The sequence below is a fragment of the Dunckerocampus dactyliophorus genome, chromosome 13 (genome assembly GCF_027744805.1).
Source record: "Dunckerocampus dactyliophorus isolate RoL2022-P2 chromosome 13, RoL_Ddac_1.1, whole genome shotgun sequence".
Lineage (NCBI taxonomy): Eukaryota > Metazoa > Chordata > Actinopteri > Syngnathiformes > Syngnathidae > Dunckerocampus > Dunckerocampus dactyliophorus.
In genome coordinates, this window is record NC_072831.1 from 20,163,861 (window position 1) to 20,180,716 (window position 16,856).

Consider the following 16,856-nt stretch of genomic DNA (forward strand, 5'->3'; position numbering starts at 1 on the left):
TAAACAATACAAGGGATTAAAAAAAACTATCTGATGCCCCAGAACACACCAGAATTTCTATGGTAGCTTTATTTGAACAAAAAATGATACCGAATATCAAAAAAATATCCACAAAGAAACAAAAACAAAACAAATAAAGGTTAGAAATGTATTTGTATTTGAGTGAAATAAGTATTTTATTTTCAGATGTAACAGATTTACTATGGGATTAAAGTTCGAAAACTGGCTCGTTTTAAGGATCTTAACCTTGGCCATATGTTCATCCCATCTTCAGGGTTCTGGCTGAGGCAAGACAGTTCTCATTCAGGATTTTAAAAGGTACATGGCCCTGTTCATCAGCTCCTCAATGCCGTCCCAAAGCAGAATGTTTCTACCTCCATGTTTGACAGTAGTGAAGGTGTTCTTCGGGTCATATTCAGCATTTGTCTGCCTCCAAACATAGTGACTTGAGATGATGCCAAAGACCTCGATTTTGGTCTGACATGAATTCATCACATCTCGCAAGCCTTCTCTGACTCATTCAAGTGTTCATTGGCAAACTTCACACAGGCCTGCGCACGTGCCTTGTGGAGCAGAAGGACCTTGTTGGCACGGAAGGATCTCAATCCATTACGGCATGTTACCTACGGTTCTCTTGGTCCCAGCTCCCTTGAGACCATTAACAACTTCCTGTGTAATTCTGAGCAAGAATGCGAGAATGATCGACTGTTGTGTGTCTTATATTTTTTCCATTTTCCAACAGTGGTCTCATTTGCACCAATCTTCTTGCGGAAAGGGAAGGACTCATTTGTGTGACTCATGGGCACATAACATGTCTGTGGGGGTTAAAATTCTTGCTGGTCAAATACTTATTTTACTAAATCAAACATTCTGTCTCTGTTAAAATAAACCTACAATTAAAAAAAATCTTAGTCTTATTAAGGGGGTAATGTTACAAAATCGGCAGGGGATCAAATAATTCTTTCCTCCATGCCATGTGAATGATGTATGCAATTGCTATAAACATCAACAACATCATTTGCAATGTATCTTCTTTTCTGACTGTGTGCCTCCTGATCATTGTCTTTTCTGTATTTCTCTCTTCACGTCACCCTCCCCTGCACTGTGGCTGTTGAAGCAGGAATCATTGATCAAGATGTCACCACACAACTCATGGGAGCACTGTCATTATTTCTCCTATAGCAGACAGGCTGTGTCAATGAGTGAGTGAGTGAGTGAATGTGCGTGAGTGAGTCAGTGAGAAGCAGAATTGGTACAGAGAGGCGTGCTGAAGAGGAGAGGGAGTTTTGTGTTTTCCCCACAGGATTTGACTGCCAAGCACAAGACATGTTGCATCTTATCACTTATGTAGGATGCATCCATTTTCCATAGCACGTGCCCTGTTCAGGGTCACAGGGGGTCTGTCACATTGAAGGCAAAAAGTGATGGTAGTATGGCATCTGTCAGATGAAACAGGATGTCGATTTAATAGGGGAAGTGCAAATTGATGCATAGGCCTGCCAATACCAGGTGAAGCTCTTCACCATTGTGCATACAGGTACATTTAAAGAAATGAAGAACTCAAAGTTCAATCTAAGCAGCTATTGGAAAAACACCTACACAGTACACCATTATTTATAGCAGTGAACCCCAACCACTGTGCCATGGCACACTCGTGAGAGATCATCAGGTGTGCCGCGAGAAATCATCCAATTTTACTTACTTGGTCTAACAATGATGATACTGTCATTTCCGGTGTATAAGACACACCGCTGTTTAAGCCGCACCCATTGAATTTAGGGAGAAAAACAGATCTGACAATAAGCCGCACATCTCCACGTCATAAAAAGACACTGTGGGATGCAAGAGTCCGCGAGCACAAGGCAGTTCTTTATTTGACGGGCGCCAATCATGAGCTATGAGAAAACTCACAACTAGCTTAGCAACCCAACGGAAATTGCAGGAGGTCATTACTCAATATAACAGTCTGACTCAGGGTGTCATCTTAGAAAGCTAAAATCATTACACAGCAACTCAACACTCAAAAGGTAGCTAAGAAATATACAAAACAAGTGCCAGTATAAATTTAAAATAAAAAACAGCAACTATTTTAACTTCTTGCATTATTCCCGGCAGAACAGTTCATTGGCCAATGGCTGCCGGGCCACCAGAGGGAGATCATGAGCTCGGGAGTTGAGTTCCCGTATAGCTCGTGATTGGCTCCTGCCAAAGAAAGAGCTACTAACGTTTCCTCACTGACTCGCAAGCGGCACATGTCAGAAGATTAGAACATGGTCATAAGTTAGCCACACCGCTGTATAAGCCACAGGGTTCAAAGTTTAAGAAAAAAATTGTTATTTATATATTTATTTTTGTTATTAATAGTTATTTTGGTATATATAGTTTTTGTGACATTTTTATTGGTGGTGTGCCACAAGATTTTTTAAATGTAAAATGTGTCTTGGCATAATAAAGGTTGGGAAATACTGGTTTAGAGGATTAATACATTGGCAAAGTGGACCAAAAAGCTCTTATACTGCTCTTATCAATTCTTATATTGACATTTTGACTGCAGTGTTAGGTGGTAAATATCTGCCGCAACTCACATAATCCAGACACAAATATTTCTCTCCTACAAAAGCAGTTACGAATACATTCCTAATAATGCACTTTGTAACTGTTGCACGGTTGCAAATTTTGAAACTATTTATCACTATTGACTTTTTATCACGCTTTCTCAGTCAAGACAGTTTTTAATGACTGTGTTATTACATATAAATAATTATAATGGAATTCTAACTTCTGCTTCCAGTTGTATTACTGTTGTGCTATATTTTTGACAATAGATAATCACTCATATGCCTTTACTTCGACGGGACAGAACTAAAGGCTTGCAAACTACATAATTATGGAGGATCAAATGGGACAGAATGAAATAAATGAATACATTTTTAAATACAGTTGTCCCTCACAATATCACGGTTCGATTAGCGTTCCCTTGTTCTATCATGTTTTTTTTTAATTAATTCACTAATAAATGATCGCTATTTCATGGTGGCCTACGGCGTAAAAAAATATTGAGAGGAAAATCTGGGCCTCCCTGCTTAGGCTGCTGCCCCCGTGACCCGATCTCGGATAAGCGGTAGAAGATGGATGGATGGATGGAAATATTGAAAGACAAAGGTATATGTAGTATTCTGGCCACTAGGCGTCAGTAATGTTCCATTATTGAGACATGACATTAGATTACTGTCATACTGCATGGTGTCAGCCATGGCATGATAGAGTGAAAAGAAGTTCTCAATCCGTGTGGAAGTGGTAAGTTTTTGGCTTCTTTGTCCTTTTTCCATGTCCATTTTAAACCATTTAAGTTTACAATACAGGTAACAAATTGAAGACAAACTAGTTAGCTCACTAGCACATTACAGCTAAGTAATGTGGTGTATCCAGCCATCCATTTTCTATGCCGCTTATCCTAATTAGGGTCGCAGGGGTATGCTGGAGCCTATCCCAGCTGACTTCAGACGAGAGGCGGGGTGCACCCTGGACTGGTCGCTAGCCATTTGCAGGCAATTTTGTGTAAACAAAGAATAATAATAGGAGTATAAAGGTGACTATACGGGTGTAATTTCTTGTCTACAGGGCTCCTGCCACTGCTCCTGCCACCCACACGATCCTCGGAACAGACGTCGCAGCAAGTTCTCCACAAACAGCCATAGCTAAAGCCACAGCCATAGCTTCTTGCCCCCTTTCGTCTTAATCATTTGGTTGAGAAAATATTGACTCATGTTGCACAAAATGCTTTAAATTGCCACAAACGTGTTAAGGATAGCACACACTGCAGCAATCTTTAATTCTGTAAACACATGGAAATGAGTGCGACGTCGTGTTTTTGCGCATGCGCGTCACTTTCTGAATGCTTTGCAGTCATTTTAGCAAGTCACATTTTTTGGTCATGGGTATGAACACCTAAAAAATCTGATTGGGCATCATACCCTGCAATGTGATTCCAGAAAATGGATTGATGCAGAGCAAGGAAGTGATCTTTATCCTTAATGATGATAGCGACAGTCGAGCGACTGAGACAAGTGCGGCCAATATTGAGCACATAGTGTATTCTTCTGCGCCGCACCGTGCTGTAAATAGTTCACAAGCAAGTCTGGAGTTTGTGAACCGAAATAAAGTTTTTAATCAATTCAAGGGAGCGCCTACTGCAAAACATCGTTACACGGAACGCCGTATATACTATATACCTGTATTTGTATGATACTATGTAAGAGTGAGTTTGCTTGCCAATGTTTGCAAGTACTTGAGCAGGTATGAAGGACATGGTGTGTGGGAGCGTGGCGAGGAAGCGGAGATGTTTGCGCTCATTTTCACCTCCAACTCTAATTGATGAGCCATGCACACACAGAGCCACATAAACACATACATCTTCCTTGGGATAATGCACATTTGTACATGTATGCAGATGATCCTCTCCTTTATATGCATACACACACTTGCCCAAACACCCACACTGAAGACATAATAATCTAGGCGAAGGCCTTGTGAGAAAGCAGGGGACACGGTTTGAAATGAAAACATCTCCCAGTGACAGAGGGAATAGGCGAGAGAAGAAAGTGGGATGAGAGGAGGAGCAGGGAGGAAAGAAGAGATACTAGTATTCTCATCAGCAAGAGAGGAATTTGTTTTCACTGCCAAGTTTTTTCTTCTCTTTTTTCATTCCCTTTCTCCTAATCAAGCCCACTCTCTTCCCACATCCATACATCCCGCTCTGCCTTCTAGCCTACATCTTTCCAATCAAGCTTGGCCATCCATTGCTCCTTCCATCTTCCTTTTCTCATTATACGGCCTCCCCACTATTACTTTCCAGCTCTCCTTTTCTCCCTCGATATAGGATTTAATACCTCTGCTGTCCAGTGTTGGTGTCAGAAGATAGGATTAAGACCTCGCATGCCCCTGTGGTCACACTCGACCCCACATTGGGGTCACTGTACTCGCTACACACACACCCACAGTTAATCTCAAAGCAGTTATCCAAGTATAACCTTCATAGGCACTGGAAAATCTAGGATTAGAAAAACAGAAATTATAAGCACATCAGTTCTCCTTCGGTGGAACCACTTAACCTCACAGCAAAACACACTATATGGACAAAAATATTGAGACACACCACTAGTTTATTTTTAGCCTGGACTCCTCATGTGACAATGAATTCAAATTCTTCAGTTTACCAGGTTTTTTTTTTTTTTTTGGACAATTCCGTTTCCAACTGGAAGGGACCCGTTTGGGGGAGGCCCTTTTCTGTTTCAAGTTCCACAAAGTTATATAGTTGGACAAATTTGCTACTGTCCCACGCAGAGCCATGTCTTCATACCAGGGTCCACCACGTCAACACAATAGCTTATTACACAAATGTAATACTAATTTCTTACTAAATGATTAACTAATTGATTAAGAGGAATGTCTAAGACTTGTGATTACAGTGTATCAGAGTGATTGCAGCTTAGGAGGGTTGAGTATGAACGAGCGAGAGAGACAGAATGATTAGTGGACACTCTGCTGTTGTCACAAAGAGAGAGGACGTGTGCGTCTGATAACACCAAGACGATATGGTGGTTATCAAATAATGAGTTCACTACTGCAAGATACGGTATGTGTGTGTGTGTGTGTGTGTGCGTGTGTGTCTTACTGTGGCCTGTGTAGAGCTCTCACTCAGGTCCCAGAGTAGTACATGGCTATCAGCCAATGAAATCACACGCTTGCCGTCCCCCATTGGCTCCCACAGCACGCTGTGAATTCACAAGGACACACATACAAATCAACACTAAGTCGCAAACAACTACAGTCCTAATACTGATTACACATACATGGAGAATTACAAGTCAAAACTAAATTGAAACATTTCTTTAACATGAACACAATTTTGAAAAGGACAGTATGTAGGTCGACGGGGGCCATCAGTTACTGTAATTTCAAATTCATACTGAACAGATAAGTACAACTGTTTCAAAAAGTATGCCTTTGTAAAAATAAGGTAAGTGAAAGCTGTTTTGGAGGACAACAATGTATCCAACATGACATCTTGGAGATTTCCTTTGCATTCCAGTACACAGCTGGATAACAGCACAATTATGGGTGACCTTACTCCACCTAGTGGGGAAGTTGGTAAGACAACCATTCAATAAAACTGCTAGAATGAGAAACTGTTCTTGGCCCTTGCTGAGATCTCGAGCACTGTCAGAAACACCCAAACTAAATACTGTGACTAGTCTTCTACTACTGCTGCTGCACACACGCACACATACCCACAAGCCATATTTTTTACGGCAACTACAACAAAGGCATCAAAACAAAGTCAGAAAAGCTGAAAGTGTGCGCCATTTTTTTGCCTATTCAATAACTTTGGTATATAAAGAATAGAGTAGAAAACTGAGCATTGGCTCTCGCTCACATGGCCCCTAACAGAATAAATGGTAACACTTGCATAAAAGAATGAATGCATGTGGTATTGAGAAGTGGACATAAGCAACTCATAATAATTATCTTAACAACAACTCTTAACAATAGCTATAAACCGTGTTTTACATGATTAACACAGAACAGTAAAACCCACACCCTGATTCTGTCATTATAGCAATGGAATTGAGTTGCCCAACTGGTATTGGGGGGGAAAAGGTTGCTTTTGCTGCTTACTTAGCTTTGACTCCTCCCTGCGCACTTCGGTCTGCAGAGGAATGATTCCACACCCCATGTGTGAGTGCGTTCACTGCTCTTTACTAAATGTTTGTATTTTGTGACTGTGCCTCAGAGATGAGCAGACCTGAAACAAGGGATCTCAAGCTGTTGCTTTAATTCCCTTGCGGTTGCTACTTAGTTGTTTGTTCTCTTTTTCTGGTTAAGATTGGTGGCTAAATAAAACCAAAGAAAGCGGACACAACCTGAGCGAGAAAGAAGGGCTTTCAAGTGTCTACTTTCAACGTACTGTGTCTGCGCTGCCAAGGACAGGTAAACCTCAGCCTGGTATGGAACATGTGCAATGTGTTTGTTTGAGTTTAGATTCAGGACAACGTTTTTGAACTAAACAATGTAAAATTTCACTGAGGAACAGCCCATACTTAGGACCATAGGTGTCATTACAAGATTGGGAATGGTTTTGTTTGAGAGAAGGTTGTCAGTGTTTGGTAAAATAAAGAATTCAAGTTTGCAATTAAACTGAATTGCATGTGTTAGTTTAAAATATAATGGTTCTATTATGACATGTGGCGTCTGAGAGGGTGACTGTCTCCACAATTTCCTCAAGAAGGGGTGCAGTTTGTGTAAAATAAGACAAATACTGCAATATGCAAAACCAGTTATGAAGTGCCAACACGTGTGACTCAGAATGATCAGGTGTGATGAGGTGTGATACAGTGGAACCTTGGTTACAGCCATTACTTAGTTCCAGACGGTCTGACTCTAACCAAAACGGACACTATCCGAATACATTTTTTCTAAAAGAACTAATGTAAATCCAATTACTCTGTTCCAGAAAGCCAAAAATGTTAACACAAAACACGTGTTTATAGTTTTACATGCAGAAAACCATTTGAAATACATATAAATACATATAAATGAAGAATGAAAGGGATAAATTAACATTTAAGGTTACTTTTATCTTCATTGAAGAGGTGCTTGTTGACATGATGTGGCAGCGAGACGCCACACGGTCACCACCTTCCTGTTTTGCCGTGAGTTATTTCTTGAATTCAGTAGTGTTTCTCACCTCAATAAGCCACAATGGAGCCAAAGAAAGTTGCAAGTGCGAGGATTTTGATAAAGATGGTGAGAGACACTACTGAATTAAAAAAATAGGCAAATCAGAAAGATGATGTCCATGTACTGTCTCACTGCCATCGTGTCTTTTAGGGACGGTCACGTCTACAATGAAGGTAAAAGTTACCTTAAATGTTCATGTTTCCCTTTCATTCGCCATTTCTATGCATTTAGAATTGTTTTATGCATGTAAAACTATAAAATGCCTTTGGTGTTATTTAATATTTTTGAGAGTCAACCACTGATGACATCATAGACAAAAATACATTAAAAGACAGGCGGATTCATGCAGTGTTTTTTTAAATAACACAACAACATGTGCACCACATTGTAGGCTAACCGGAACCGAGGCAACACGTCGGCATACATTTTCTACGGTAACCTAAAACATGCAGACGTTAACCAAGGTTCCACTGTAGTAGATTAAATGAACACTATCCTCTCACATAACCAGAGTTTTATGTCATGTTTCGCATTACAGGTTGGAGTTTTGGTTTTCATGTCCTTTTTGTAAATTGAATATTTACAATCGGAAGGCAAAATTATTCTAGACTGTGAACACACCAAGCTTGTTGCTCTGTGGAGCACTTCATCACTCACGTGCTGATATCGTTAAGACAGAAAAAAACGATACTAATATGATCAGTTATATCATTAACCAACCACCCAATATCATTAACCAATAATATTGGTCAGCCGATATTATCACACATGGCTAGTCAGAGTTATGCCAGAAGCTTGTCTTGTTGAGGTGAAACTTGCTCATGGACGTTTAGGTAGTCGTGGTATATACAGTACAATGGTATATATAATGTATAAACCTGTATGTATAATCACGAGTAGATATTTGACCATTCAGCTTGGTAGAATATGCACAGTTCATTTAAATTGATTTGATTATTAAAATTATTTTCATGTATTGGCTCTAAAGCTTAGTCCAAAAAAGGTCTGAGGTCGGACTTTGGGAAGGCCAGTCCTGAAGTTTAATTTTTGCCTGCTTTATCCATTCCAAAACCAATTTTGATGTGTTTAGGATCATTGAAAGGTGGGCAACAGAGCAAAGCCATTCATCCAGGGAAGCCAATAGTGCCCGGCATAGGCAATAGATGCACATGCCCCAATACATGCACACAATGCCCTTGTGTAAGTCACAGCTCCAAAGGTGTTCAGATGGTTGAGCACACAACCATCAATCTTTATCCAGCTGCATTGCTTGACCTGACCTCTGACACACACCCACACACAAGCACACCATTTCCACGACTTCTTTCAGAGATTCTGTTATTCCTCCATCTTTATCTCTGCCTCACAGACACGTTACAGTACGCATCACTTTAGCTGATTGGCATCTCTAAAAATGATCGCAATCACCAGGAAGCTGATGAACAGTAGACTAAAATGTGAAATGAGCATCGATTTCCCTTCTCGTAGGTAGTGAGTTATGGGGGGGGGCATTGTGCACGGGAGCTCAGATGATAAGACAAAAGTCTCAACCTGCGACTAAAATTGGAAATGGGGACCAATCAATAGTCTGACTCCAACAAACTACATAATATTTAAATGTCAGGGAGGCAGTGGCAAGAGAAAACACAACAAACTCCGAAACTTCTCTCCTAGCGCTGCAAGAATTAGGTTTTCCTTGTTCCAAAGATAGGAATATTATGTTTACATGTTAAAAATAAGTTTTCTGGCAGGTCAGAAGCGTTCATGACTTAAAAAATGATTTTCACATTTTGAAATTATGGGTACAGGTATCCACACAAGTGTTATGCAGTAAAATCTGTAGTGGTAGTAATACTTTAATGGACTTTAATACTCAAAAATGTTTGAAAAATCGACCTGTTTTGTGCAGTTCTGAGAGAAAGCAGGGTTAAAATAGATAAAGATAAATAACTCATGACAAAACCAAAAGGTGGCGTTGAACAGGAAGGTGTTGATCTCACTGCTTCATAATGTCTTTGGGAACAGTCATGTCTCTCAATTAAGATAAAAGTAACCTTTAATGTTCATTTATCCCTTTCATTCATCATTTACATGGCTGACGTCCGCTTCCGTTTGCTATTTTTCTTAACAAGCTAAGGCTACTAACAAGAAACATTTGTGATAAAAACACATTAAGAACACAGTTGGACTCACGCAGTGTATTAATAACTCGCAAAGACGTGCGCCATATTGTACGCTAACCGGAAAATGTAGGCATACTGAGGCAAAACCTCGCCGTCAATTATCGACGTTAACAGAAAAACACATTAACCGGGGCGAATGCTAATCGAGGTTCAACTGTACTTTATTTATTTATCTGTACAGAGCACTGTATGAGTTGCTGTCACCAGCATCGTTTGGGCATGAATAAAGACTTCCAGACCTGCCAGGAAGTTTGCAGTGTTGCCACAGAGCTGGGCTACAAGGCAAGACTGAAGCCTTACGCTGTGCCTAGCATAAAATATCCCTCTGTGACTTGTATGTCCAACAAGGAAAATCGGTCACTTCAACCGCCATAGCTTGAGAGACCGAGTCCAACAGCCAGCCCGGAACCTTTGAAATCAACGCCTAAGGCTAAACAAAGTTGAGATGCTGTTGAAAAGCGAAACAGATCTCGAATAAGTTAAGCAGTGTTGTTTTGTTTTTCGAACTGTAAAATGTTGGCTAAATGAAACAACGCATTGTTGTTGTAATTGGCAGCTGCAGTCAGTCTGTAACTGTTTACATTTTTGACAAAATAGTCACTGAAGAAAGAACCTCTAACTCACATAAAACACACTGTTATGTTACTACTTCATGAATGTTGCACTTGTATGAGGAGGGCATTTGCTATGCTATGCTAGTGGCATTTAGAAGAACTATAGTTGCTAAAATGTAAACAGTTCATGTATATACAGTATATTAATATATATATATTTAGAACATGTTCATTGACAATATTATTGATTGCAAATACAAAGATACATTTCAAACAAGACATTTCTTCTTCATATTTGGCCAAAAAAAAACCTGTTCTCTCTATAATCACTGCTTGTTTTGGTGCTCGTTGTGCATGTTGTGTCAATATGATCAGTCATTTTTTAATTGAATCAATCCTCGTATGATGTCAAAACTCTACACCAAGTTGATGAAACCCACCAACTTTGAAATTAACTTCCACGCAGCGTACAACGTTTCGGAACCTGTCTCCATCCATGTGGAGAGGCACTCCACACATCCCCGGTATGTGTTTAAAGAAAAAACCCTGTTTGGGATAACCTTTCGTCAACACTGTTACAATGTTCACATTTCTGCCAGTAATTTAAATGAGAGGCAGTAATTAATAACAGTGTAATTATGATGAAGTTGAACCCATTAAATATGATTTATACTGGTTGCAAAACATAGTGGGTTCATTTGGACTATTTCAAATTTATACCAATCCTTTTCTGGAAGCTTTAAGAATTGTTGCTTCATCATTTGAATTTGTTGAAGTTCATTTCTGTGAAACAGGTCTGAAGCATTTAGGTTGAAATGCTTGAAATATAAATAATTCCGATACAAACGGCAGGGTTCATTTATTAATTTTTAACTGGCATGAGTATTATCAGGGGGTCCTAGGACATTTTTTCTCTCCTGTAAAGGTTCCGTGGTCCCAAAAAGTTTCAGAACTTCTGGTCTACAATATACCTGATAACTGAACTCGTAAAGGTTGAGTTTAATACCCGAGTCACACTAGAGGTAGAATGAGCCAGAATGCCGTCTGAATGAAAATTTGTTGTTTATGCCTGGATATTCCAAGTGCATTATAGAAATTCTGACTGCATTCTGAAAGCATTCCAAACATTAGGGCCCTTTCTTGTGGCCGGCCTAAATGTTCTGAGCATGCTAAAAACTTTCGAGGTGGATTCCAAGTGGAAAAATATCGAACAGCATTCAAAAAGGTATTCTAACTCCACTTCTGCATTGTAAATATTCTTACAGTATTCCAACAGTATTCCAAACATTCTGATTGTATTCAGAAAAAAAAACGCAGCCAGCTGGCGCTCCGCCAAGGAAAAACGGAGCCAAGGTCAATTCACCAGCGGCCTCCGGCGTGGACAGTGCAGAGGTGTTGAAACCCAAGAAGCCCGCTGAAATGTCACTCACCGTTTATGCGTGGCCAATTCAAATGACATCGTGCCTCCAGGGATAACAGGAGCCAAGCTCCATCACAGGCCGCCGGCACATCACATCATGCCGCCAAGAAAAAAAGGAGCCGAGCTTACAAATTTCAAATCTTCTCCCGAATGTGGCGCGAATTTTGAAACTTTTTTTCCATTGCGGCTGGTTCTGCTTGGTTCGTGATGATTCGTGCTTCAACAATTGAATTGCTAACGACGATTGACTTGTCTTTAGGATAAACATGGAAAAACAGCACCAAACAGTACAAAACTATTTCAACAACTATCACAAGCAATGGTTAGCTATTGTGTTACGTTGGCAAACACATTCTAGCATACTACAGTAGACTAGCATAACATAATACAGCGGCCGACGCAATAGCGGTTAGCTTCCTGTCGGGAGGGGGAGTGTAAGCTATGGCATGCACGCATGTAAACCATTGCTAGCTGTCAAAATGGAATTTCCGATGGAAGTAAATGCTGCAGTGGAGAATCATGGGAGGAGTCCCAAAAGATCCACGGAAAGATCAGTAGATAAATTGATAGATGGCTCGACAGGCAGCTCGACAGATAGATCGATACGTTACATAATGTGTTCAAATGTTACTGTTCCCTCCAAAATACCTACCATGCTGCGTTGCCATGGGCACTGTTGTCTAGGTGACAGAGCAGCTCCAGTGTTTGGGGGTTGTGGGCCGACTCGTCAGGTGACTCGTGATTTCCCGTCTCCCAAATGGAGGGCATTCGCCATACTGCTGCACAGGACACCACCCTGCTGTCACTGGCTGCGGATGATACGTTGAGATATTCACAGATTGTTAAATGCAGGCTGTTTTGTGGTATCGGTGCTGGTGCACTGATGCAAACACACTCTAATCCACTTCACAAATTAGTTGTCTTGGCACAACTACAGCAATGACTGAGACCTGCTAATTGGATCTGGTGAAGTGTAGAACTGATCAAATAACTGCGCTCAAAGTTGAAGCAGCAAAAGAAGATAGAAAATGTTGCAGATATTGAGTGTGTGGGCAGGGATCGGGCAATGAAACACTAGCGCTCGATCTATTTGTTAAATTAAAAAGCAATGTGATGAGAGTCAACAAGCTCTGAGTGCTTTCAGACAACCTTGCAGGTGGAGTAAGCAGGCAAGCAATCATTTTAAATAAAAGTTTTTTCTTGCACTTCAACCCATATTTCAACCCATACTGGAGTGCCATTGTGAGGGTGCACTAATAAGTATCTTCATGTGTTTACTTCTAGTGCTGAAACTTTCTTACAGTTATTCTTACAGAATTTGGTTTTTGACTAAAATTACTGCTAAAGAAAATAGGTCTCGGTTTTACCCAAACAAAGCATCCATGCGTTGATGACTCGGCCTCTGTGAAAAATAGACAGTGGTTCTTTTTAGAGGCGGGACTTTATAGACCGATTCCGGCCAGGGAATCCAATAATCATCTTCATTGTGTGTGTGGTTTATTTGTTCATAGAACGCACACAGAACGATGAACAACTTGTATTCGTGACCTTTCTTCCTCCTGATAAGAACAGTGCAGACAATAGGATTGTAACAAAGGTTCCTAGTTAACCCTGGTTGCAAAGGGTTCAGGACACATTACAGATCTGGAGAGCTGGACCAGTGTGTGCAATGATGAATGTACCTTCTGCTAAACTTTACATTAAAGTTCAAGTGAGCAACCGTCCACTTTATAGATAGATACTTTATATCTATGTAATAATAGCAGTATTAATAGCGTTTGAGACAGTAGTGATGTTCAAGATCCTGCTGTAAGTGACGATGATGATGGCTGGGTTTGCTTGAGAGATGACGAAGAGCACAACAAGTGGATCGGACATTTTGATGAGCTGGTATCATGGAGACAAGTATCTGACAAATTCTGAGCCTGGTGATGTCATAATATGCAAATTAGATGAGTAGATTTACTCCCATCACAAACTTTGCGTCATACTGATGATTTTTCAAATTTACAGTACGCCTGATCCTCACCACACTCAGACACTGAACTGTCTTCCAGTTTTCCCGTCCTATACGTATAATGTATGTTTTATGTATTAAACCTTTGTACTTTACATTTGTGTCTGTCTGCTTTATGAGTCCAAACATACAGCTGCACTGCCGTGTGACATTTTCTGCATGTAAAGCTATAATGATTCTTTGTAAAATGTTCATCCGTCCATCCACCTTCTTCCGCTTATCTGAGGCCGAGTCGTAGCAACTTCGTCCAGCTCTTCCCTGCGGGTCGCGAGGAGTTCACAGGCCAGTGTCCTGGGTCTTCCCCGAGGCCTCCTACCGGCCGGATGTGCCTTGAACACCTCCCCAGCTAGGCGTCCGAGAGGCATCCTGACCAGATGTCCGAGCCACCTCATCAGGCTCCACTCAATGCGAAGGAGCAGAAGTTCTACTCCGAGTTTCTCCCGGATGACAGAGCTTCTCACCTTATCTCTAAGGGAGAGCCCAGCCACCCTACGGAGGAAACTCATTTCGACCGCTTGTACTTGCGATCTTGTCCCTTCGGCCACTACCCACAGCTCATGACCATAGGGGAAGATTGGAACGTAGATTGAGAGCTTTGCCTTCAGCTTTCTCTTGACCACAACGGACCAAAGCAGAATCCACATCGCTGCAGATGCCGTACCAATCTGCCTGTCGATCTTGCGTGTTTGCAGAAAGTGTTTTGTGTTAATATTTATGGGTGTCTGAAATGGATCAATTGGATTTACATGATTTCTTATGGGAAAAATGTATTTGGTTTTCTGATGTTTGGGTTTTCGTCATAACTTTTACAAAAAGGATTGCTGGTGAAAAACATGGTTCTACTGTAGTTAATAATATCATTATGTTTAAAAATACATGGTTTACTGCTGGTTCTCTCTGAGCTGAAGATATAAATGCCGACGGATGGCTTGTTTTTCTTTCCAGCAACACACAAACCATCAATAAATCTTAAAACAACACTTTCAAATTGTGTGACATCTTTGCATCTCTTTTTTCCTCTGCTTTGCGGACCTGACGGCAGTCACGTAAGTGGCGTGAGGATGCGCACACGTGAGACAGCCAGGTCGTGTTCCGGACGTTAGATCGCCCCAATTCACAACACTCGAGTCACTGCTGGAGGACTCACCGAAGGACCCAGCCTTTGTTGACCGCGTAGGCTTGGTCGGTGACGATTTTGCCTTTGAGGCAAGTGGGTAATTTCACAACCAGAATCAGTAAATGGTGCTTGAGTGAAAAACAAAGTATCAATTAGCATTGATAAATTTGATGAAGAAATATTACCTGTTGTTCCTTAGCAAGTGTTTGACTGCGTTTACGCTGGATCTTGCTATTTGAGGTGTGGAGCACCTTGTAGGATAGCAATCCTGTATAATTTCCACAAAAGTGCTGATTATTACTATTGATGTGGCTATGCCCTGCCTAAACAGCAACTAAACATGATACTTGTATATAAAAAACAGAAAGAGAAAAACAAAATGCATCAACAGGCAGTGAACGAAGCAAGACCAAGGCAGAAACAGTGGGACTCACTCTTGTTGTAGCAGGTGGTAAGCACTTCTTTATCTGTAGGACTTGCGCTGATGTGCCATATTTCCCCAGCTTGGTGTAGAAGGACATTCTTATTAATGATGTTATTCTCATCATCAAAGTCAATGATGTGGATCTGGAAGGGAGGAAAAAAGAGACTTGTAGTCATCTAAAAGAACATTAGAGGTGAATATTTGAGATTGATATCACAGCCGTAACACGGGAACAACAGCAAAAAAGGGTGCCTCAGATTTCAGACCTCATTCTAGGTCTCTTCAAACCACTGAATAAGAATACAAGTATTATGTCCATTTCTAGCAGCTCTACCTTTTGAGATAATGCACTTATTAATAAATGTACCTCTAATAAGGTTTTCATGCAGGGCCATGTACGCCATGTACAAGATTCTATGATGTAATTACACTGTAAATAAATACATTCTGCAAATAGTAATATTACTCAAAAAGGAATACTGTATTTTTATACTATAAGCCGCTCTGGCGTTTAAGTGGCAGCATGTACAAATTAAAAACTGCTGGATGTAAAATTGAGCCTAGGGAAACGCCACGATCCTCTTTGTCTCTTTGATGAGGAGTCGTCACCCAAAGCAAACAGTACCCGAGACGCTGATCATAGTGTGGCACCCCAATTTGAAATACTGTTTAGAACCGGATAATATTCATGTATTCATCAGTACTGCAGAGTGAAGTCAAAGCTGAAAACACAAGATGCAACAAAAAATGCATAGCTGGAGAGCAGCGAAGCATACAGGCGTGCATGACGAGTAGCAAAATGTGTACATGTTGGCAAGTTTGCACTAAAATGGACAGTAGGGGACGCCCAACTATTTGAGCGGCACTGGTTTAAGTTATTTATTTTCAGGAGGGGCCTCAACATGACTTAAAAACAAAATAAACAGAAGGGAATACAGTAATCCCTCATTTATCGTGGTTCATTGTTTCCAGACTCAAACCCAAAAGTGAATTTCCGAGAAGTAGGTTTCCTTCTTTATAAATGGAATATTTTCGTAGCTATTGCATAGGAGACCTGTTTACAATCTTCTAAATACATTAGGATTATCAGAGCCATATAGACATTAAATAACACCCATATAGTCACCTATAGTGACCAATGTAAAATAATACACTAGGTCCCCAACTAACGAACACAATTGGTTCCAGATGACCGTTCACAAGTCGATTTGTTCGTAAGTCCAACAAAAGGTAATTTACCAATTATATAGGTACTACATGTACGTGTATACATATACTTGTATACATATACAGTATACATATATGCGTATGTATGTAAATATGAGGTTGGATGTAGCAGTAATATTAAACGAGGATAATTAATGAAAAAAAAAACAATAATAATAATAAAAATGATATAAT

General features: G+C 40.4%; 1 protein-coding gene across 1 annotated transcript in view; it reads right to left on the reverse strand.

Moving 5' to 3' along the window:
- The window catches only part of eipr1 (EARP complex and GARP complex interacting protein 1), a 71,641-nt gene that overhangs the window by 43,282 nt on the left and 11,503 nt on the right, over window positions 1-16,856 (reverse strand). Inside the window, exons 3-5 of the mRNA XM_054796048.1 lie at window positions 15,466-15,598; window positions 12,550-12,706; window positions 5,675-5,774 (exon numbers count right to left, since the gene is read on the reverse strand). Of these exons, the coding sequence (XP_054652023.1) occupies window positions 5,675-5,774; window positions 12,550-12,706; window positions 15,466-15,598 (390 nt within the window). The remainder of the gene's footprint in view (window positions 1-5,674; window positions 5,775-12,549; window positions 12,707-15,465; window positions 15,599-16,856) is intronic.